Source organism: Cervus elaphus, chromosome 6, assembly GCF_910594005.1.
Source record: "Cervus elaphus chromosome 6, mCerEla1.1, whole genome shotgun sequence".
NCBI lineage: Eukaryota > Metazoa > Chordata > Mammalia > Artiodactyla > Cervidae > Cervus > Cervus elaphus.
Genome location: NC_057820.1, coordinates 6,063,729 through 6,085,841, shown reverse-complemented (window position 1 = coordinate 6,085,841; position 22,113 = coordinate 6,063,729). Strand labels below are relative to the sequence as shown.

The window sequence follows — 22,113 nt, the reverse complement described above, 5'->3', positions numbered from 1 at the left end:
CAGTCCTGTACACGGGATACGAGGTCACTGGGGAGGGGCCGCTTCCCCAGGGAATTCAAAGCTAGCGGGGACTGCAGAGTGAGGGCCGCATGAAGGATGTGCTCTGGGTGCGCTGGGGACAAGACAAGGGCTGTGCGCGAACTGGGGTGGGGACGGGGGCTGGGGAGTGGGCACCCAGGGGAGGCAGGAACAGCCAGCAAAGCTCCCCCACGAGGAGAAAGATGGGTGTGAGCTGCTGCCAGGCGCGGAAAGGAGGAAGCGCACGTCAAGCCAAGCCAAGAGCGCCCGTGTGCTCTCGGCCAGCTTCACAGCGCCATCTCAGGACTGTCTCACTGACACAAAAGCCAAATAGCGGCTGTAGCTACATCTTCTTAACACACCCTCACACTACGGAGCAACAGAAGGCTTTACGTGATATGTTCATTCGATTCCTTATTTTGAAAGGAAGTTTTTGATTTATTTTTCCTAAATGTTTATCACCTGTCTGACTTAAAAAAGCAGAATTGAGTTCCTCCACTAGAGATATCAAATCTCCCTTCTGTGACTCTTTCCCTTATTGCCACATCCTGTTCTTGTGTGTAAACTCATCCACAGGGTCATGGACTGCCGGCCGTCCTGAGATGACCCAGTCCGACCTCCTAATCTCAGACGAAGACAGTCAAAGCCAAAGCAATGCCTTGATCGGCCACTGGGCTCTCCCTGAGGACCTGAGATGAGAAGGTGAGGCTGTTCGTCTCCACCCCAAGATGGCCTGTGTGACACTAACCTGTCCTTTGCAATAGTGACATAGTCTATGCCCCAAACACAACGTTCTATACCCACCGTCATACTTATCTCTTCAACTCAATGATCTTAAGTAGTTACTATTTAAGACTAAGCAGTTGAATTCAATTTTCTATAAATAACTCTAATGTACAAAGCATGGTAACAATGAAAAAGACTGTCAAAATGCAGAATTATAAGGCAAAGAAAAGTCTAAATTATGATTTCACTTTAGTTCTACATCTTAGGATAGGCAAAGCTATATAAATGTATGTTACCATAGAAAAGAAATTTTGATAAAAGTCTTCATAATAATCACCCCTACATCTGACATGTATTTAACGTGAGGGATAGATTTCTTAAGCGGTGAATTAATCAGCTGGTCTGAACCTGAAGAGCACATGCCTGGAGTGGCCTGACCTCTCCCGGCTTCTCTTATTTCTAGTCTATGCGGAACATCGCTACGCTTCAGAAGCGGAGCGCTGGGGGGCAGACGACCCCATCACCACCCTCCACCTGCTTCTCCCTTTGCTGGAAAAGCCCAGTCCCCGTGCAGCGGGATGGCTGTGCGACTCAGTTTGGCCAACAAGGCATCGGAGGAAGAAGGCACACTGGGCACCTCTGGGGGAGCTTCTAATTTACTATGAAAGGGATGGTGGAGAAGGGGGCACCGTCCATCTCCTGATTATAATGCAGATACAAGGTCTGAGGTGCAGCTGACATCCTTCTAGTAAAAGGCAGCAAGAGGACCAAGAGCCAATTTGCTGCCAGTGACGGTAAAAGAGAAAGATAAAAAGGACTTGAGTTCATGCTGGCCTCATGAATCCGCTGGAAACAGATTTTCCTCTAGACTTGTCAAAATTTCTTAAAAACCTTTTTGTTTAAGTCACTGTTAGGTATTCATGCTCAGTCACTCACTCGTGTCCGACTCTTTACAACCCCAATGGACTGTAGCCCTCGAGGCTCCTCTGTCCCTGGGATTTTCCAGGAGTGGGTGGCCATTTCCTTCTCCAGGGGATCTTTCTGACCTAGGGATCCAGCCCAGGTAGGTCTCTGTGTCTCCTGCATCAGTAGGCAGGTTCTTTACCACTGTGTCACTGGGAAGCCCATTCTGTACAGACACAGATAAAATTATTCTCAAGAAAAAATTTTAATTTCCTTCCGATGCCAGTCTAAACTCCTTGGTCTAACCTTCAGAGTCCCTGGTTCCAACCCATCCTTTCACTGCACCTGTCCTTTCTTTTGTGCTAACAATCTCCCAGCTCTGGGTCTCCCTAGTATACCTCACCCCCTCACCTCCACATGGACTTCCCTGTGGCTCAGATGGTAAAGAATCTGCCTGCAATATGGGAGACCCAGGTTCAACCCCTGGGTCGGGAAGATCCCCTGGAGAAGGGAATGGCAACTCACTCCAGTATTCTTGCCTGGAGAATCCCATGGACAGAGGAGCCTGGTGGGCTCCAGTCCGTGGGATTGCACGTGTTGGATGTGATGGAGTGACTAACACTAACACACACCTCCACGTATGCCCTAAAACGTACACAAGTGCCCTCTTTTTCATCACCTTGCCATTCCCTTCACGAGTCCCATGTTTATCTCTGTACTTCCCCACAGTAAAAGTGCCTGGAACATAGCACTCAAAACTAAGACTAAGAAGATAAATAACTGCATGAGGGTGGGTGGTTGGTTGTTCAGTTGCTAAGCTGTGTCCGACTCTTTGTGACCCTGTGGACTGCAGCACACCAGGCTTCCTTGTCCATCACCAACATCCGGAGCTTGCTTAAACTCATGTCCACTGAGTTGGTGATGCCATCACCATCTCATCCTCTGTCGCCCCATTCTCCTCCTGCCTTCAATCTTTCCCAGCATCAGGGTCTTTTCCAATGAGTCAGCTCTTCAAATCAGGTGGCCAAAGTTTTGGAGCTTCAGCTGCAGCATTAGTCCTTCCAATGAATATTCAGGGTTGATTTCCTTTAGGATTGACTGGTTTGATCTCCTTGCTGTTCAAGGGACCCTTAAGAGTTTTCTCTCGCACCACAGTTCAAAAGAGTCAGTTCTTTGATGCTCAGTCTTCATAATGGTTCAACACTCACATACGCATATGACTACTGGAAAATCCATAGCTTTGACAATATGGACCTTTGTCGGCAAAGTGATGTCTTTGCTTTTTAATACACTGTCTAGATTTTTCATAGCTTTTCTTCCAAAGAGCAAGCATTATCTCTGTAGCCATCAGCTAAACTCCCATGAAAGACATAAGCTTCACTTTCAGATAGCCTGACTGAAAGGAGAAAAGGAAGAAAACATTTTTCATAAAGGTTCTTTCTGCCTGAGATCAGCAATCCAAGAGGTTGGGGGTCAGAAATCACGACCCTTCCAGGGTAAGAAGAGCCCTTCATTTGCAAGTGAAGCAGGATGGTTAGAAATAGAGCCGGAGATCAAAGAGGGACACAGAGAACCTTGAAAACCAGTCCTCTCCCAACCACTCCCCGCTAGACTCAGCCCAGGGCGACTGCCATCCCCACTGCAAATGAAACGGCCACTGTAGTGCAACCAGGGGACAAGAAACCTTATGAACTTTTTCCTGTTCTCCAAGGGCAGGGCATTCCAATATGCTGAAGTGAGACTTCAGCAAAGGATTTTAAAACACTTAGAGAAGGTTTCTGTTGTTTAGTTGCTAAGTCATGTCTGACTCCTGTGACCCCATGGACTGTAGCCTGCCAAGCTCCTCTGTCCATGGGATTATCCAGGCAGGAGTACTGGGTGGGTTGCCATTTCCTTCTCCAGGGGATCTTCCCTGCCCAGGGATCCAACCTGCGTCTTCTGCATTGCAGGTGGATTCTTTACCATTGAGCCACCTAGGAAGCCCACAGAAGGCTTACCACGTAATTAACACTTGGATGAGAAAACTGAGGCACGTGGAAACAGAAGTGAATTGGTCACGGCCTCACACTTGATAAACTGTGGAGCCAAGATTCGAATTCAGGCAGGCTGGCCTTTGAGTTCATGCCCTTTAACCACTTTAATATCCTGGATCTCAGTTCAGGATGCAGGGATACTGCAGTTTAGCTTCCTCCTTGTGTGGAAGAAAAAAATACAGCTCCCGAAGTGGAGCATACGAGCAGTCAGTAGCAGATCTAAACAAGAACCACTGGAGCATGTGGGAGCATGGAGAAAGGATTGTGGAGGAAAAGAAGAAATGTTGCCCCCAAGCCAACAAATGCTCCAAAACTCCATATCCTTACATTTCATTGAGAAGTTCAAGCATAAAAATGTGCTAATAAAACTAGAAAAACTACTTTATATAAGCAATTCACATTTACTAAATGTCAAGTATAACATGTTTATCTACTGACAATATTACACAAAAAACCTGTCTTTTTTTTCTTTTTAATAATTGCAAAAGAGGTTTGGTTGGAGATGTTGAGTTGACCTTTCTCTTGACTTTAAAAGAATAAGCATTAATTACATGCTTTATAGTATCTGCAACCCCTGAAGACACAAAGTGCTCTTTAATTATCAAGTTTCTCTTTTTGCAAAGGTTAGGTGGAAATACAGTAGCATTTATCCCCCTCAAAAACAACAACAGTTTCTTAAAAATTAGTATGGTATTTTATATAGACAAACAAACACAAAGGTAACCAATAAAAATAAGTTATATTACCATGAACGTCTCGACTGCCTCTCAACTCTCACGATAAATGCCTGAAGCGGGACCCCCTCCCCACATCAAATAAAGGCGTTAGAGACAGAAGAGTGAATTCATGCTGTTACGAGACATAGTTAAGCCTGGAATTAAACTGAAATCTAAGTCTGCTTTCCTCTATGCGTCACCTAGTCTTATTAAGTTGGTATAAAAGTAACTGCGGTTTTGGACTGTGAATTTTAGATTATCACTAGGCTCAAACACTTCTTTATTAATCAAAATAGGAACCATTAGAATCCACACATTTTTGCCAACAGAAATAAGTTTATTTACTCCTGTAGTATAAAAATCCATGCTTCAGGATTCAGCGGGCTGTCGGAAACCATTTTCTGCCTCCTGCGGGTTATGGCAGTGTTTTGCCTACAAAAAGCTGTCAAGATGCTTGAAGAAGTGGTAGTCGATCGGTGAGAGGTCGAACAGGCAGAAGAACTCTGTAGCCCAACTTCTGAAGCCTTGGTTTTGTGCCGTGTGGTGGGCGTTGTCATGGAGAAGAACTGGGCCCGTTTGTTGACCAGTGCTGACTGCAGGTGTAACAGTTTCCAGTGCATCTCATCCATTTGCTGAGCATACTTCTCAGATATAGTGGTTTTGCCAGGATTCAGAAAGCTGGAGTGGATCAGATTGGCAGGAGACCACCAGTGTCCAAGACCATTTTTTTGGGGTGCAAGTTTGGTTTGGGGAAGTGCTTTGGAGCTTCTTCTTGGTCTAGCCACTGAGCTGGTCATCACTGGTTGTATAAAATCCACTTGTCACACATCACAATCCGATCGAGAAATGATTCGTTGTTGTTGAAGAGAATAAGAGAAGACGACACTTCAAAACAATGATTTTGTTTTGACTTTTCAGTCAGCTCATGAGGCTGCCACTTACCGAGTTTTTTCACCTTTCCAATTTGCTTCAAATGCCGAATAAATGTAGAATGGTGGAGGATTAGTTCTTTGGCAACTTCTTGTGTAGTTCTAAGAAGATCTGCCGTGATAATTTTCTCAAGGCCTGCTGCTGACTTCCAACGGGCAGCCACTAAGCCCGTCAGCTTCAAGGCTCTCGCCTCCTCTGCAAAACTTCTTGAATTTCCACTGCATTATATGTTCGTTAGCAGTTCCTTGGCCAAATGCATTGCTGATGTTATGAACTGTCTCTGCTGCTTTACGACCCATTTTGAATTTGAATTAAAAAATTGCTCAAATTTCCTTTTTGTCTAACATCATTTTTATAGTCTTAAAATAAATGTAAAACAAACAGCAAGTAGTATGTCATTAGCAAAAAAAAAAGTGAGAAATGCACCTTAAAATGGGGTATAACATAATCATATTTATATAAGAATGTACTCCAATATCAAAGGGCCAAAGCACAATCACTTTTGCACCAACCTAATAGAAGAAACTTCTCTAAAGTGAAAAAGATGATATTCTTTTGTATATTTTAAGCAGTAAAACAGCTGAAGTATTGTTCTCAGAGACTAAATCAACATTTCCTAAATAGTCCTAAAACCAAAAGCCTTTCTCATGGGAAACAGGATTAGAACAAAATGGCAACTGTGTGTGTGAGCGGTGTCCACTAAACTTTTCTCACGTTAATAATGTTTCACACACATACAAGTGAAACCAAAGTTTCAAAAAAAAAGAAAAACAACACTTACCCTGAGTACAGGCAATGAATGCAATGTGATACTTTTTTATTCTTCAATTAAACAGAATAAATCCTCATCGATTACAACTTACTATATGGATTATTCCACCTACTACTGGTCCTACAACAGACCACAGTTTGAAAAACACTGGTTTACAGATCTGAAAGAGACACGTGCACCCCAATGTTCATCGCAGCACTGTTTATAATCGCCAGGACATGGAAGCAACCTAGACGCCCATCAGCAGATGAATGGATAAGGAAGCTGTGGTACATATACACCATGGAATATTACTCAGCCATCAAAAAGAATTCATTTGAATCAGTTCTAATGAGATGGATGAAACTGGAACCCATTATACAGAGTGAAGTAAGCCAGAAAGATAAAGAACATTACAGCATACTAACACATATATATGGAATTTAGAAAGATGGTAATGATAACCCTATATGCAAAACAGAAAAAGAGACACAGAAGTACAGAACAGACTTTTGAACTCTGTGGGAGAAGGTGAGGGTGGGATGTTTCGAAAGAACAGCATGTACATTATCTATGGTGAAACAGATCACCAGCCCAGGTGGGATGCATGAGACAAGTGCTCGGGCCTGGTGCACTGGGAAGACCCAGAGGAATCGGGTAGAGAGTAAGGTGGGAGGGGGGATCGGGATGGGGAATACGTGTAATTCTATGGCTGATTCATATCAATGTATGACAAAACCCACTGAAATGTTGTGAAGTAATTAGCCTTCAACTAAAATAAATAAATAAATAAATAAATCTTAAAAAAAAAGAAAAACACTGGTTTATATTGAAGTCCCATCAAGACCTGCAAAGATTTTCCCAGAAGACAATTTAATACTCACAACAACAAACATGAAAAGCTTACAAGTTTCTGTGAGAAATCCACCCAGAAATTTGCGTGTGATTTCAATGCTGTTGGGAGAAATATCAATAACCTCAGATATGCAGATGACACCACCCTTATGGCAGAAAGTGAAGAGGAACTAAAAAGCCTCTTGATGAAAGTGAAAGAGAAGAGTGAAAAAGTTGGCTTGAAGCTCAACATTCAGAAAACTAAGATCATGGCATCCGGTCCCATCACGTCATGGGAAATAGATGGGGAAACAGTGGAAACAGTAGCTGACTTTATTTTTCTGGGTTCCAAAATCACTGCAGATGGTGACTGCAGTCATGAAACTAAAAGACGCTTACTCCTTGGAAGGAAAGTTGTGACCAACCTAGACAGCATATTGAAAAGCAGAGACATTACTTTGTCAATAAAGGTCCGTCTAGTCAAGGCTATGGTTTTTCCAGTGGTCATGTGTGGATGTGAGAGTTGGACTATAAAGAAAGCTGAGCACAGAAGAATTGATGCTTTTGAACTGTGGTGTTGGAGAAGACTCTTGAGAGTCCCTTGGACTGCAAGGAGATCCAACCAGTCCATCCTAAAGGGGATCAGTCTTGCATGTTCATTGGAAGGACTGATGCTGAAGCTGAAACTCCAATACTTTGGCTACCTGATGTGAAGAGCTGAGTCATCAGAAAAGACCCTGATGCTGGGAAAGATTGAAGGCTGGAGAAGGGGATGACAGAGGATGAGATGGTTGGATGGCATCACCGACTCGATGGACATGAGTTTGAGCAAGCTCTGGGAATTGGTGATGGACAGGGAGGCCTGGCGTGCTGCAGCCCCTGGGGTTGCAAAGAATTGGACATGACTGAGTGACTGAATTGAACTGAAAGCTGAATTATTGCTTAACTCTTTCCTTCTCATAAGAAATTTCCAAATGGTTCTGACTCATCAACTCTGTGAATGCAGAGGAAAAGGGCAGCCTTGGCTTCGTATCTGATCAGTCCTGGTGGCCTAGGACACATCAAGGGAGGACCACATGGAAGGATTAGTGGATGCTGTTACATGTTTATTCCACACTGAGATGTTTTCTGTGTTGAAGGTGAAACAGACTATCCAATCTTCTTTGGAGAAAGTGTCCTTTACATTTTTAAAAATGAGGGCTTTCTGAAAAACTGACACTTTAACAAAGGGTGAAATTAAATAATTTATATTGTGCTGAATGGGGAAAAAAAACTGCTTCTAGGAAAAACAAACTGAGGAGACCTAAAAGAATAAGAAGAGAGTAATTCCTTGAAGAAAGTTATCTGAATGGAACATAAATGGGAATTGTTGCTCGTACTGTGTAGCCGCCACTAGTGTCCACCTCATCTGTGGTCCCGTGGACGGGCAGCCTGGTGGGCAAGGGCCCCTCTCTCCGCTGGATTCTCCAGGCAAGAAGACTTGGAGTGAGTTACCATTTCCTCCTCCAAGGGATCTTCCTGACCCAGGGATCAAACCCATGACTCCTGCATCGGCCGGTGGATTCTTTACCACTGAGCTACTAGGGAAGACTCAAATGGGAATTCAGCAAGTTTAATAAATAGCGAAGTTACAGATCACTGGATCTGACACTGAAAAATGCACCTTTTAAAAACTCTTCCTATCTGGGAATTCCTATCCCACCTAATTATTCATGATCACATTATTTCCAATATTTTAAAAATTCCACTCAAGCAGTTCACATTGTTTTTAACAGAATTAACATGTTGACATAATTTTTAAAATGATGGCAAGTAATTAAAAAAACCCCCAAAACAGTACCTTTTCCAATTCTCTTGGTATTCGCATACAAGTGTACACTCTTTCTCTTCTTTCTGTATACTTGGCCTCATTATGTTCAAGGAAGTACCCTCTGGTTAGTTCAGCGCTGAGGAACCTCAACAGTGAAAGCTCTACAAGAAAAAAAATGACAAAACAAAAAGAACAGCATTTATCAAGCAACTTCCATGGCTAGCTGGGGCCCCAGGTAATACATACGTAAAACAAGATAATAAAGTAATCTACATTTCCGCGCCCAACTAAACTGCACATAAGCCATCAGCAGAGAGTGAGAAAACTACCGTTTTTGTGTGATATTAACTGAAAATGTCATGGGAATACACCAGGGGCCACTGCTATAAGCCAGAATATAAGTCAGAAGTTCTCTGTGAGAGTCTCGTGAGGGGCCTTAGGTGATAGAGGGCCTGGGCTGATGCAGAGTAGAAGGCAGGGAAAAAGATACTAATGGAAACACACACAGAGAGTGGGTACCGAGTACATAGAAAATGGAGACACACACACACACACACACACACACACACACGGAAACACACACAGAGAGTGGGTACCGAGTACATAGAAAATGGAGACACACACACACACACACACACACACACACACACGGAAACACACACAGAGAGTGGGTACCGAGTACATAGAAAATGGAGACACACACACACACACACACACACACACACACGGAAACACACACAGAGAGTGGGTACCGAGTACATAGAAAATGGAGACACACACACACACACACACACACACACACGGAAACACACACAGAGAGTGGGTACCGAGTACATAGAAAATGGAGACACACACACACACACACACACGGAAACACACACAGAGAGTGGGTACCGAGTACATAGAAAATGGAGACACACACACACACACACACACACACACGAGCTGAGTCACCCGAGAGGTGCGCCTCCAGCCCAGGAGTGAGCTGGGGTGAAGTACACACTCTACACTGGTGCAAATTCTTCTTCTTCAGCCTCAGAGATGCTGCCAGTGTCTAAATAACGCCATTTCCCCAGGTGAAGGCTTCCCAACACAATGGTAACTGTGAGTCATACAAGACAGAACCTCAACCCCATCTGAAGACCGCACTCCCCATGGACCTGTCCACCTGTTTTCCATTCCTCTGATGCAAATTCACCCTCCGTCATCTCATCTCAGTTGAGGAAAGAAAGGCCAGAGGAGGCTGAACGCTTTCCACTGGGCAGTATCTGGCAGACCTGGGATGCCAAATAAGGCTGTTACCTGATCCCAATGTTTCTACCATGCGAGCAACACTTCCTGGAAGCCCACCGCCTCTGTGACCACTCAGCCCCCGACCTCAGACCCCTCCCTCCCTCCTCTCACTCTCTGGGAGGCCGTCCTCTCTTCCCGGACTCAGGACACCAAGGGCTGCAAACCAGCCTCTCTGCTCTGAGCTGGCCTCATGGTCCTTTCCCAAACCCCATGCTGGTGTTCTCATACAGATGACAAAGCAGGGAGGTCAATTTCACTTATGAGCGTCCACATGTGGAGTTGTCTTATGTGATGCTAGGATTTAAAGGCTGCAGGCGTGGGGACGACTGCACAGTCCTAAACACTCTGGAAGAACCTTTAGGAAGACTCAGAAGTGGACTTACTACCTTTCAGTGGGCCTAAAACAGCTGACTTCTTCCAGCACTGGGACAGACAGTAGTTCTGTGAACATCAGGTGAAGTGGCTTGCTTATATGCAGAAGTGAGAGTCCTACCCACCTCCAAATTACAGATTTCTTTAAATACAAGATTCATAATCGACTTGGAGAGTCAGTGGTACCATGAAAACCACCTGGAGACTCAAAGAGGTGGAGAGAGAACCCGACCTGTGCCTACTGCAGCCGGGCAGAGAGGCAGGTCAGATCACACAGTGACCACGAGCGCGGCGCTCTCTGGACACTACGGCTGAAACCACGGAGACAAGGTGTGAACTCCACCTATGTGCCTCAAGGCAACCGTATCCGTGTGGAGTGAAACTTCTGGCTCAGAACTTTCTAACATGTTGATGGTGGGCTAGATCCAGCACAAGATCTACTACGTGAAGGAGAGAAAAAAAAAGAGTGTGTTGTGCTGTAAACAAGGACAGTTAAAGTGGAAGAGAAAGATAAAACAGTTAAGACTTGAACGCAGTTCGATTTTCCAATTGGACAGAGGAGAGATGCTCTCATTAACAAATATCTATAAATATCAGTTCTTTCATGTGAATGAATCCTGGGAAGCCACGGGACATTCAGGAAACAGAAGGAACTGCGCTGGCACAAACTGGCACTGAGGCCAGAAAGCGGGATCACAAGCCCCGAGGGTCGAGTCACGAGACTCCCTGGTCTTCCTGCACCTGATCCTGACGGTCTTGCGGGTCTGGCTGGGGGCTCTGGTTCCCTACGGGCTTCCCAGGAACCTGCCTGCTAATGCAGGTAGATGCCAGAGATGAAGGTTCCATCCCTGGATCAGGAAGATCCCCTGGAGGAGGGCATGGCCACCCACTCCAGTCTTCTTGCCTGGAGAATCCCATGGACAGAGGTGCCTGGCGGGCCACAGCCCAGGGGCTGCACAGAACCGGACATGACTGAGCGACTTCACACACACAGGCGTGCAACAGACAAGGCCACAGTAAAATTCCGGCCGCCCGTTAAGGCCGTACTGTTTCATGTGTCACCAGGCACCTTTCCTTTTCTCTTCTCATCTTTCTTTCCTACACATACTCTCCTGGGGTGGTCTAAGGTCAAAACCATCACCTCAATCCTGATGTTGCCATAGCTTCCGTTTTTGACTCCTGAGCCTGGGCTCCTATTTCCCACTGCCTTATGAGCAACTCCACCTAGAAATTCCAAAGGCACCTTTAGCCAGCAAACTGCACCCCACCCTTTCCCCATTGAGCCCACTACCGCAGCCCCACCGTTAGTTCAGGGCTCACCAGTGACCCGGCTCCCGGAAGACTCCCCGGGTTTCCCCCTGGAGCCCGGGTACACACACGCTCTCATTCGGGGTTCTCCTTTCCCTCTGCACCCTCAGGGCGCAGCGCTGAAGAGCGGCTCAGCCCATGTTCCCTGAACAAACGTGTGGCTCAGAGGAGAGGGAGGCAGTCACAGAGGAGGCTGTAGCCGGAGAGCAAAATTCGGAATGAGAGGAGGCGGCAGCAGAGCGCGGCAGCTTCTCGGGCACAGCGCCCGGGACTGGGGCAGGTGTGCTGTGAGATGCAGGCGCTCTCAGCAGGGAAGAGCTCTGGAGCATCCGGTCAGTGAGCATCCAAAGGATGGTCCCCGACAAGCACCTGCCCTCCGCCCCAGGGGCACAGCCAGTAAGGGCAGGGAGTGGAGCTGGGGGGGCGCGCACTAGTACCTCGGCATGTGAAGGATTAGATAAACAGGCTGTCACACAAGTTTACATTTTGAAAAGCAAATTAAACTGAAAGGCTGGGATGACCTGTCTGTGTGGTCAGGCCACTCAAGATGGCTGTCCTCTTGCTCTCTGTCCATGCCCTGACCGACCAGGGCCTGCTTCACCTGTGTCCCAGGCGCAGGGCTGACCTTCCTGCAGAGCCACCCCGGGCCTGGCCAGCTCCAGACTGTGCTGGTCAAAGGGCAGGGAGGGGCCTGGCCCTCGGCTGGTTTCCCTGGTAACCAAAGAGCCCCCTTCTCCCTGGGAGCCGAGCCCACCACCACGTGACTGTGTGTGCTGGACTTCGCTTCACACATAGAAGCGCCCTCTCCCCTCAACCATTTTAAACCACTGAGGTCTCTGTTGCCACGTCCCGGCTCTTCCTTCGGTCCTGAACCTGGGCAAGCTCAGGCTGGGTGGGCCCGCGGGCTGCAGCCTGACCCTGTACCCTTGTTTATTTAGGAAGTTATCCTCCGGGCTGGTGTCCTCCCTGGGCCCGCAGATGACGGAGCTTCCTCCAGAGAGAGGGTTTTGTTCTGGTCCAGCGGAGGACACAGGAAGAGCAGTCAGATGAGGGCGGATCCACACCAGTTCTGTCCCCACTGGTCCTGGGACCCCGCTCGACCCACAGATTTCAACATCACAGAAAAGCGAAATGAGGCTCTGAGCGGTTTTATAACACCTGTTATCTGCTTGTCACTCACAAAGGATGTTCGAGGGACTGGGTATGAAAGGGTGTGAAGACCGCAAAGCATGACACGCTCTCTGGAACCACTTACTAGTAACTTCACATGGTCTACAGCACTAGCCAATCCGAGTCTGGTGGTCACCTAATGCTTACAGCTATGTCTGCACTCCTGTTTCCAAGGATAAAAGGGAACACATCTAACAAGCATATTTAACAAACTATATAACCTAAGGTATTTTCCTTAAACAAGTTTTAAAAAATTATAAAATATAAACCTATAAGGGTGTTTTAAAAAACTCTATTATAAATGTGAAGAAGTACTGTATCAGGATTCTACCTCTAGAAATGCAAGAATTTCAGTTGTAAACACCAATTTTGATTCTCCAATGGAAAATTTAACAGTAAACCCAAGCATTAAAGGACAAAACATGTTTTGAGTACACAGTTCTCATAACCATGAGACAGGCTTTATCATCACCATTTTATAGATGAAGAAACTGAGGCACAGAGAAGTGAAGGAGGCCCCCAATGTCACAGAAGAAGCAAACAGTACAGTCAGCATTCAAATCAAGCAGTCCATCCCTAAAGCCTGTGCTTTCTGGCACTAGATTATTCTATCATTGTCTTAAGTGCTTTTGTAAATAGGCCACTGTGTTCTGGAAAACTGGGAACCGCCCCCCCCCCCCCCCAATCTCTGTGCTCCCAGCACCCTGGGTTTACCTCCGTGATGTTACACTGTTTACTAAGCGGCTCCCTCACCAGCCCTTAAGCTTTCTGAAACCAAGCGCCATGTATCCGGATCTTCCCGAAGTCCAGCCCCCAGTGAGTTGAGTGTAAGGGTAGGGTTTACCTATCATTAACACCATACTAGTGGGTTGGAGAACAGTTTTAAAAGAAACATTAAAGCAATACTAACAAAAGCACCGAGTTTCATGGGGTGAGACAGCTGGAAAGCTTTCTTACCTCCCCCTCCCCACAGTCCTCTGTCCACCCCCCCACACTCCTGAAGGCCTGGCCCTGCGTAAGGAACTAGGGTCCTCTGCTTCCCTGGTGGCTCAGACTGTGAAGAATCTGCTGCAGTGCAGGAGACCTGGGTTCGATCCCTGGAGTGGGAAGATCTCCTGGAGAAAGGAATGGCCATGCACTCCAGTATACTTGCCTGGAGTACAGGGGAGCCTGGCAAAGAGTCAGACATGACTGAGGGACTAACACAAATGAAACACCTGACTGAGGTGGCTTACAAAGGTGCGGCACACATTACTTCATAAAATCCTCACCACAGCTCTGAGAGCTAAAGGTGCAGTTAACAGTGTTCACGTTTTGCAAATCAAGAATCTCAGAGCTTAAGAGACTTGTCCAAAGTCACTGAAAAGCTAAGAGGCAAGTTGGGAATAGAACCCAGCACCGAAGAATTGATGCTTGCAAACTCTGGTGCTGGAGAAGACTCTAGAGAGTTCCTTGGATTGCAAGGAGATCAAACTAGTCAATCCTAAAGGAAATCCACCCTGAATATTCATTGGAAGGACTGATGCTGAAGCTCCAATACTTTGGCCAACTGATTCGACAAGCTGACTCATTGGCAAAGACTCTGATGCTGGAAAGACTGAAGGCAAAAGAAGAAGCAGACAGCAGAGGATGAGATAGTCAGATAATATCACTGACTTGATGGACATGAATTTGAGCAAACCCCAGGAGATGGTGAAAGACAGGGAAGCACGGCGTGCTGCAGTCCCTGGAGCTGCAAACAGTTGGATACGGCTGAGCGACTGAACACACACTCTCTCCTAGACCGTAATTATCATCCATCTATCTGACAATCACACTAGAGAAGATGACCGAGCCCTGACCTGGCTTCCACCTCTCAGAAGGAGCCTCTGATTCACACTGCAGAAGGGGATTCTGTTGCCCTGTGGCCCGAGCTCCTAAGGCATGATAAGGTAGTCCTGCTGCTGTGTGGTTGCCCCCCACCCTCCACTAACCTTTTGCTGGTCATGAATACATTCTGCAGGATGCTACTTCTGTTCTGGAACCTTCCATTCTGGAGCATAGCTGTGTTTCAGTGTTTTTGTTTGTCGTTGCTGTTGTTTTAAACACTGTTTTCTCCATTCTACGGACATCCCTGAACTCACTTGTCCTGTGATACAGGCAGACTGCCCGGCTAACTATTCAGGAAGATGACTACTGCTCTTTGACCTGTGGCTGCCATTCTTCAAGAACTCGGCTGGCTCAACGGACCAGAGCTCCCACGGACAGAGGGGCTGGCGGGCGACAGTCCACAGGGTTGCAAAGAGCTGGACATGACTCAGGAACTGAGTTTTCTCCACGCTGTGCTGGTGCTTCATCCCTTCTTAGCAAGACTGACTTTCATTTGTTATGTCAAACATCTGTCTTTATAGTGTAAGTGCAAATTATTTTCCAAAATAAAATAACCCAATTGTTTGTTTTCTCAATACTGTTTGAGCTTTTCAGATGTCAACCAATTTTAGTTCATTTATCCAGTTCTCACCAAGAAGAAATATTATTCAGTAAAAGTCTTTTAAAAATAGAAGTATTTCACTATTTACTAGAAATAAGAGCTTCTACATTTGAATAAGTAAGCCTTGCCAGTTATGAACATTTAACACTAGGAAAATAATATCATAAATCCAAATCAATTCCTCCAGATTATTTTTAATTAGTATACATCTACCACAGAATTCCTTGGTGATCCACTATCCTAAATTGAGAAAAAGTACAGTATAAAAGGCTTCCTCCTCATCCCTGAACAAAGAAATATCATGATTATCTTCTGAGAGAGCTTGTTTTAGAAATAAGAACTCAGGATAAAAAAGTATTAATTTGAAGTAATGAGTAATCATAAATATATTTACATGTTCAGTAATATGTCTAAATATAGATTTCTTAAAATAGCATTGACCATCAAAAAAATTGGAAAGTAATATTGGCTAACTGCTAGGACAATACTATGAAACTTGCAAATCTCCATGATCTTAAATAATGTGAGCCTTAATAGGCTTTACTAAAGTTACACTAAAATATTAGTTACAAGTTTATTACACAAATACAAAGGCACACCCTTGTACAAGGCCAACCAGGAATCAGAAATGATAGCAATCTTGCTTTCCTAAGTCAAATATAGTAAAGGTATCTCTTAAGCTGTTAAAGCTCTCAAACTGCTTATAAATAACCTCATTTAGGGAAGTAAACAACAGAAAAGATACTCATAAATTTAGAGGTGGAAAAACAGATACAAAAAGAATAGTGAGTTTTCCCAAGGTTACAAAGGACTAAAAATGCAAACAGAGTATCAATAACTTGTCAGTCAATTATATACAGTCTTTTCAAAGACCTCTTTCATGCAAGGGTTCCCCAAAGTGGGCTGCAAATGAGCTTCTAGGACTGAATTTGGGAGGGCAGACCAGATGAAACCTTAACATCTTAAAAAAGGTCAAGATATTGACCTGGTCGAAGATCATAGCATTGCTTTTCAGTTTGCAGGTACTAGTTAAATAAAACAAGTGAGAATTTTAAAGAAAAGCAATCATCTGTCAGAAGAAAAGAAGCTAATTTTACATTATCTGTATCAGGGTTGTGTCACTCCAGGTAATTTCTTAGGCAGTTTTACAACTATTCTTAATTTCCTTTGTAGATGAGAAATTGATTTACTCTAGGGCATAATTTTTCAAATCACAGCCTTTAATCGTCCATCAGGATAAGTCTCAGGCCACAAGTATAACTATGTAACATTTTATACAGGATTAGGACTGGTTATATGAAAATGTATTTTAACATATTAAACTTTCAATTACACAACAGGACATGGTGAATCTGAACCTTAGTCCCAGACGAAATCTTTTGTGGGAGCTGCTAAAAAGGCATCAGTTGGTTTTTCTGGGCTTTAGTTTTCCTTCCTCTATTCACTCGCTCATGGAGGTAAGCAAGAGGTCTAAAATGCAAAGAAAGTGAAGAGAAGCAAAAGGGGTGGTAACAAGTTTAAGCTCCAGAAGTGAAGAGTCACCACTGAGAAAGGAACGAAACGGGCCCCACAGCACTGGGGCCATTTATAGTCAGAAACCCCATGTTCATCCATGCCCTACTCCACGTTTGTTCTATAAGCAAGGCCTGCTCCTGTTTCATACTCCAATACCTGCATTATATAGTCACTGCTCCATCGGCACCAGTAGATGCTGTGTTCACTCTACACCAGGTCTTCTATTGTTAGGTCTCCAGTCATTAGAGCCAACTTAGATACTTTGGACACTAACCCACTGAGTGGCAGAGTTAAGAAACAGAGCCAAGTAGATTAGGCAAGCACAGCATCTACAAAGCAATTCAACAACCGAAATAAGCCAAGAACGCATTGCCCAACGCTTAGTCCAAAGTTGACTTGCTGGACCTAGATTCCTAAATGGGAACAGGGTTATGCAGAAACTCTACCACTTAGAACTTCTGCAGAGCAGTGAGGTGGGGAGTAAGCAGGGAAACATAGCAACATGTACTCTTTTTTGGCGGGGTGGGGGGGTGGGGGAGTGGAGAGGCGGGTGGGAACCTCCTGGCTGGCAGGATCTTAGTTCCCTGTTCAGGGATCAAATCCACGCCTTTGGCAGTGAAGGCGTGGAGTCCTGAAACCACTGGATCACCAGGGAAGTCCCAGTAATATGTACTTATTATCTGGTCTTATAGCAAAAAGGACAATAGAAGTTGGTCATAGTTTGTTTTAATTTTTACATTTATTTTTATTGCAGTAAGAAATATATATAAATGCTACCATTTTAACTATTCTTAAGTGTACAACGCACTCAGTGACATTAATACATATTTTTTAAGAAGAAGAAAAAAAGAAGAGATGAATCTGCAGTTCGTGATGACTAATATATCCAGAGTTCAAGACGGGGATCACATGAGGCAATGGTGGAATAGCGTTCAACACAGTGACCATCATGAGAGAGAGAACGAAACTGGGAGAGAGGAGTGGACTAGCCATTTCTAACCAGGGTTTAAGTACCAGCACCTGAGAAAAGTCTCAGCCCACCGCCAGGCTACACACGACTCAGAGTGAGTTCAGTGAACAAAGTGATTACAAGAGTTTACAAGAGAAAAACAAAGCTTACCCTTGATGTAGCTGTATATATACCAACCAACGTACATATACATTCTACAAACATATACATAAACAGACAGGTACAAAATAAAACTAGGGACCTCAAACACTATGTTCTGAATTATTTTACTTGGACTGAGAGGGTCTGGCTAATCACCTAATCTGCATATTCATTTACAGGATCTTGAATGGTTAGGACAGGCCAACAAATGCCTAACTTATAAAAGTCCTACATTCCCTGGGAGAAATGATAAAGGGGACTTTGGAACTAACTGATGGTTTAGGCCACCAAGACACTAAAATTATGACTTCCAAAAGGCAAGACAAAGGTTGCCCTGAATTGGCAGGAAAGGAGGGAAGACCAGCCTATCAGAGGCAGCGCCAGAATGTAAAAAACGGACAAAGGAACACCTTTAGGCAAGCATCCAATCTTGGAAGACATCTGACTCAGGAAGAAATGCTTCTCACAGGACACTAGGTGGTGCCACTCCAAGGCCCTCTGGCCCAGGGCAGCCCCTAGGGAAGAATTTTCTAAATTCTGGACGGGAGCAGAAGGAAAGGATGCTAAGCCGTGGAAAGGAGCAATGCTGGAGGGTCAGGGTGAATGCACTAGGCACTCAAGCAGCCCAGGGCCTTTCAGAATGACTGCAAGAATCCTAATCTCCAGTGAGGAGAGTTTGCCCCGAGCAGCATCAGAGTTAGGGAGTGGGTTCTGGCAGTGGCGAGAGCTGTGTGCCTAGCAGAGAGGTACAGACACCCGGGAGAAAGGACACGGGGCCCACGTGGAGGCCAAGGCAGAACAACGCTGGCTGGTGACTCCAGCTGAGACCCTCCTGGGACCCTCACCTAAGTCCTGATCCTCAAGAGCTGCCACATGCATCTCACCTCCACTGAACAGATGGAACTGGGGAAACACTTAACTACGCCAACAACCAGAGCCGGAAGTGTGTCCCTGATAATGACTTTCCGCAACTCTGGGTTGAAAGTCCAGCTTCAAACATGTTAAGTAAACCACCCTCAGTAACCCATGATGAGGAAGAATGCACGGGCAGCATGAAGTCTGTGGAAGTCCATGGTCACAGGTATCCAGACGGATGTCGGGCAGGGCCACGGAAACAGTGTTAAGGGTCCCAACATCTGTGCTTATCAAAAGGCTCCTGACAACTTCATTTTTTTGTGCGTGCAAGCCACATTTTTAACGGTGGATTTCCTGAAACTCAAAAAATTACAGTGAAACCTGGCCACACTGCTCTCTACTTGCACCAGAGTGCTTTTAATTTTCAAGTCCAAGTAAGTAAACAGACAGCTGAGAGATTTAATCCTTTGTCTTACTCAGATCTGACCAATTCAGAAAGTAAACACTCTCCCAAGCAAAAGTTTAAATTGACAACTTAACCAAACAGAGTTGAGAATTTTTAAGTGGTCCCACTGAGAAAGACAAAACAAGGCACAGTCTGTACTTAATTTTTCAAAGATAAAGATCTCTAAAAAAGCTAACCTCTGTCTAGTTCTGCTAATTAGCAAATCAATCACGATCTCACTTGATCAGACCAAGTTAGCGCTAAAGGACTTCCAAGTCTTCCATACACAAATACAGTCAATGATGCAGTAAGCCTGAGGACTTAAACATTTATTAGCACGAACTGCAGGAAATAACGACTAATGCAGCTCCTACTGTGTACCAGAAACAATTTGTAGTTGGAAGAAATTCGAAGGGAATTACGGCTCCACTGATCTTCAAAACTCAGAATTACGCAAAATTAAAATGCTATGATCACTCTACATTCAATGAAACATACACCTCAATGTCTTCCCTTCTTTCGAGCCTCATACACAACTGCAGTATGAATACAAAGGCAACTTTTAAAAACTTTCTGAACACAAGAATAAAATCCTTAGCTGAAAGAAACAATATGAAAACAACAGGCTTAAAAACCGGTCATTGAAAGAAGGGTTCTCAAGTGCTGCCTTTTCTTTTCTTTTTTTTTTTTTTTTAAAGTGGCTTAAGTTTCGGTTTAGGAAAAGTTCACAGGTAACACGTGCAGGACTGCTAAATATTTATCCCCTGGGCAGAAGGGCTCAAACTTCACTGTCATTACTACCACCGCGTTATCTGCGGCAGAACACATTATTTAGAGAGCAAGTTAACAGGTTCGGGTGACTCAAGTTCGCTGGAAACAGAAGTCACCTTGGCACACAGATAATGAAATCCAGCCTCGCGCTGCTCAGTTTTGGGCTCCCCGAGCCGGGGATGGGGGGTGAGATGCTCGCCAACGTTACCGAGGCGGGAGGAGACCCCACACGCTTTGTTTCGTTTTTTTTTTTTGTTTTGTTTTGTTTTAAAGAAAGCCCTTTCAGAAGCAGCAGGAAAAGGGAGTGGGGACGAAAGCCCCCGGCTGCTGCCCGCCTCTCTCTCGGTCTCTAGGACGCACCTGGCCGGGCGGGCGTTTTATCGCCTGGGGGCCTTGGCGCTGCCGGCGGCCCCGCCCGAGGAGCCTGTCAGCGGCCGCGGCGCCTCGGGAGCCGCGCCGGCTCCGCGCGCGCCCAACCAAGCCCCGGCCGCCCCCGGGGCTCGCGGCCGGAGTCCCGCGCGGCGCCTGTCGCCGCCCTTCGCCGCCCTTCGCCGCCCCGGCCGCGGCCTAGCGCCGGCCGCCCTTCTCACCTGCGCGGCTGCGGCGCCGCTCCCGCCGCCGGTCGCTCTCGTAGAAGCCCAGCGTCTCCGTGTGCTGAGGCGCCGGCGGGGGCCCGTGACCGCCGCCGCCGCCGCCCAGCTGTTCCGCCTCAGCGCGGCCATCCCGCTCGGCGCCGTCCGCGCCGCCTTCTCTCGGGGCGGCCGCGTCGCCGACGCCCGCCATGTTCCGAGCACAGCAAACCGTCCCCACCGCCTCCCTCCAGGCGCCGGCCCGGCCTCCGCCTCCGGCCGGCCCCCTTCCCGCCTCGCCCCGCCCCTCAGCGGAGCCCGGGCCGCCGCCGCCGCCGCCATCCGCGGCCCGCCGGCCGGCGCGCACCATTGGCGTAAGCGGCGCGTGAGAGGAGGCGGCCGTCGCCGCCGCCGCCGCCGTCGTCGCCGCCGCCACGGCCGCCGCCATCTTCTTCCTGCCGTCGCCGTGACGCGCGCTGCCTTCCCGCGCCGCGCCGGGCTCCATGCTGCCGGGCCGCGCGGACGGGGAGAGCGAGCGCCTCCGGGGCTCGGGTCGGGGCCCCGGCGGGAGCAAGCCGAGCGCGGCGGCGGCGGCGGCCGGAGGGTCGGCTGAGGAGCCCCGGGACGGCAGCCGCTGCTGCTGCGCCCGCTGCCCGCCGTCTGCGAGGTGGCCGGCCGCTCGCCCGGGGCCCCTTTTGCAGGCTCGGTGCCCGGAGTGCGCCGGCGCCGCCGCCCGCCCGGTCTTGGCACCGCTGGCGCGGCCGTAGCGCTGCGGGCCGGCCTCCAGATGATCCCCGACCCCCGCGAGGCCCGGCCCCGCGGGTCGGCTCCTTGGGCTCCCGCTCTTCTGCATTGTTAGGCTGGCGCGTCAGCATCCCGGGCCTCTGGGGGTTTTGTTGTTGTTGTTGACAGTTTCCAAAGCATTTGGGCCAGAAGGTGCCCCGGAGATGCTGCCCAACAGGTGGGGGTGCGGAGTGGGCAGGGCCCGGACCCGGGGACTCCGCCCGAGAAGCCGGGGGCTTTCTACGTTTGTTTGCTTTTTTTTCCGCGCCCGCGGACCTCCTAAGGCCGCCTGTCGGCGTTAGGGTTAGGATGCGGCTTTCGGCCGCCCTCGCTCATCAACCGGGGCGCCCCTCCTTACTTGGGGTGACTGCCCTGGGCAGCTCGGGCGTGTGTGACTCCGCACCGAGCGCGGTGTCCAGACCGCCGCCGCCGCGGGGAGTCAAGGTGCTCCAGACTGCGGGAAGGGGCCGGCCGCTCCGTTTATGGGGGTGGGGGGTTTGTGGCCGGTCAGTTTCTTGCCTGCCAACTAAAACCTGTGCCTCTGAGGGTTCCCTTTTGCTTAAAGAACACTGGAATTCTTCGCTTAACGTTAAGTTGTCTGGAAGTTCCCTAGACCTCAACTGGAGAGCTAGATAGATAAATAGAAAAGTGAAGTCACTTAAGCCGTGTCCGACTCTTTGTGACCCCACGGACTACTGTAGCCCACCAGGCTTGTCTGTCCGTGGGATTC

The 22,113-nt window shown here is 47.2% G+C and overlaps 1 protein-coding gene across 1 annotated transcript in view; it reads right to left on the bottom strand.

Annotated features, from left to right (window-relative positions):
* Positions 1–21,468, bottom strand: part of TAPT1 (transmembrane anterior posterior transformation 1) — a 59,586-nt gene extending 38,118 nt beyond the window's left edge. The window contains exons 1-2 of the mRNA XM_043906133.1: positions 20,622–21,468; positions 8,752–8,882 (exon numbers count right to left, since the gene is read on the bottom strand). Coding sequence (XP_043762068.1) covers positions 8,752–8,882; positions 20,622–21,453 — 963 coding nt within the window. The 5' untranslated portion in view covers positions 21,454–21,468. The remainder of the gene's footprint in view (positions 1–8,751; positions 8,883–20,621) is intronic.
* Between the last annotated feature and the right edge of the window lie 645 nt (positions 21,469–22,113).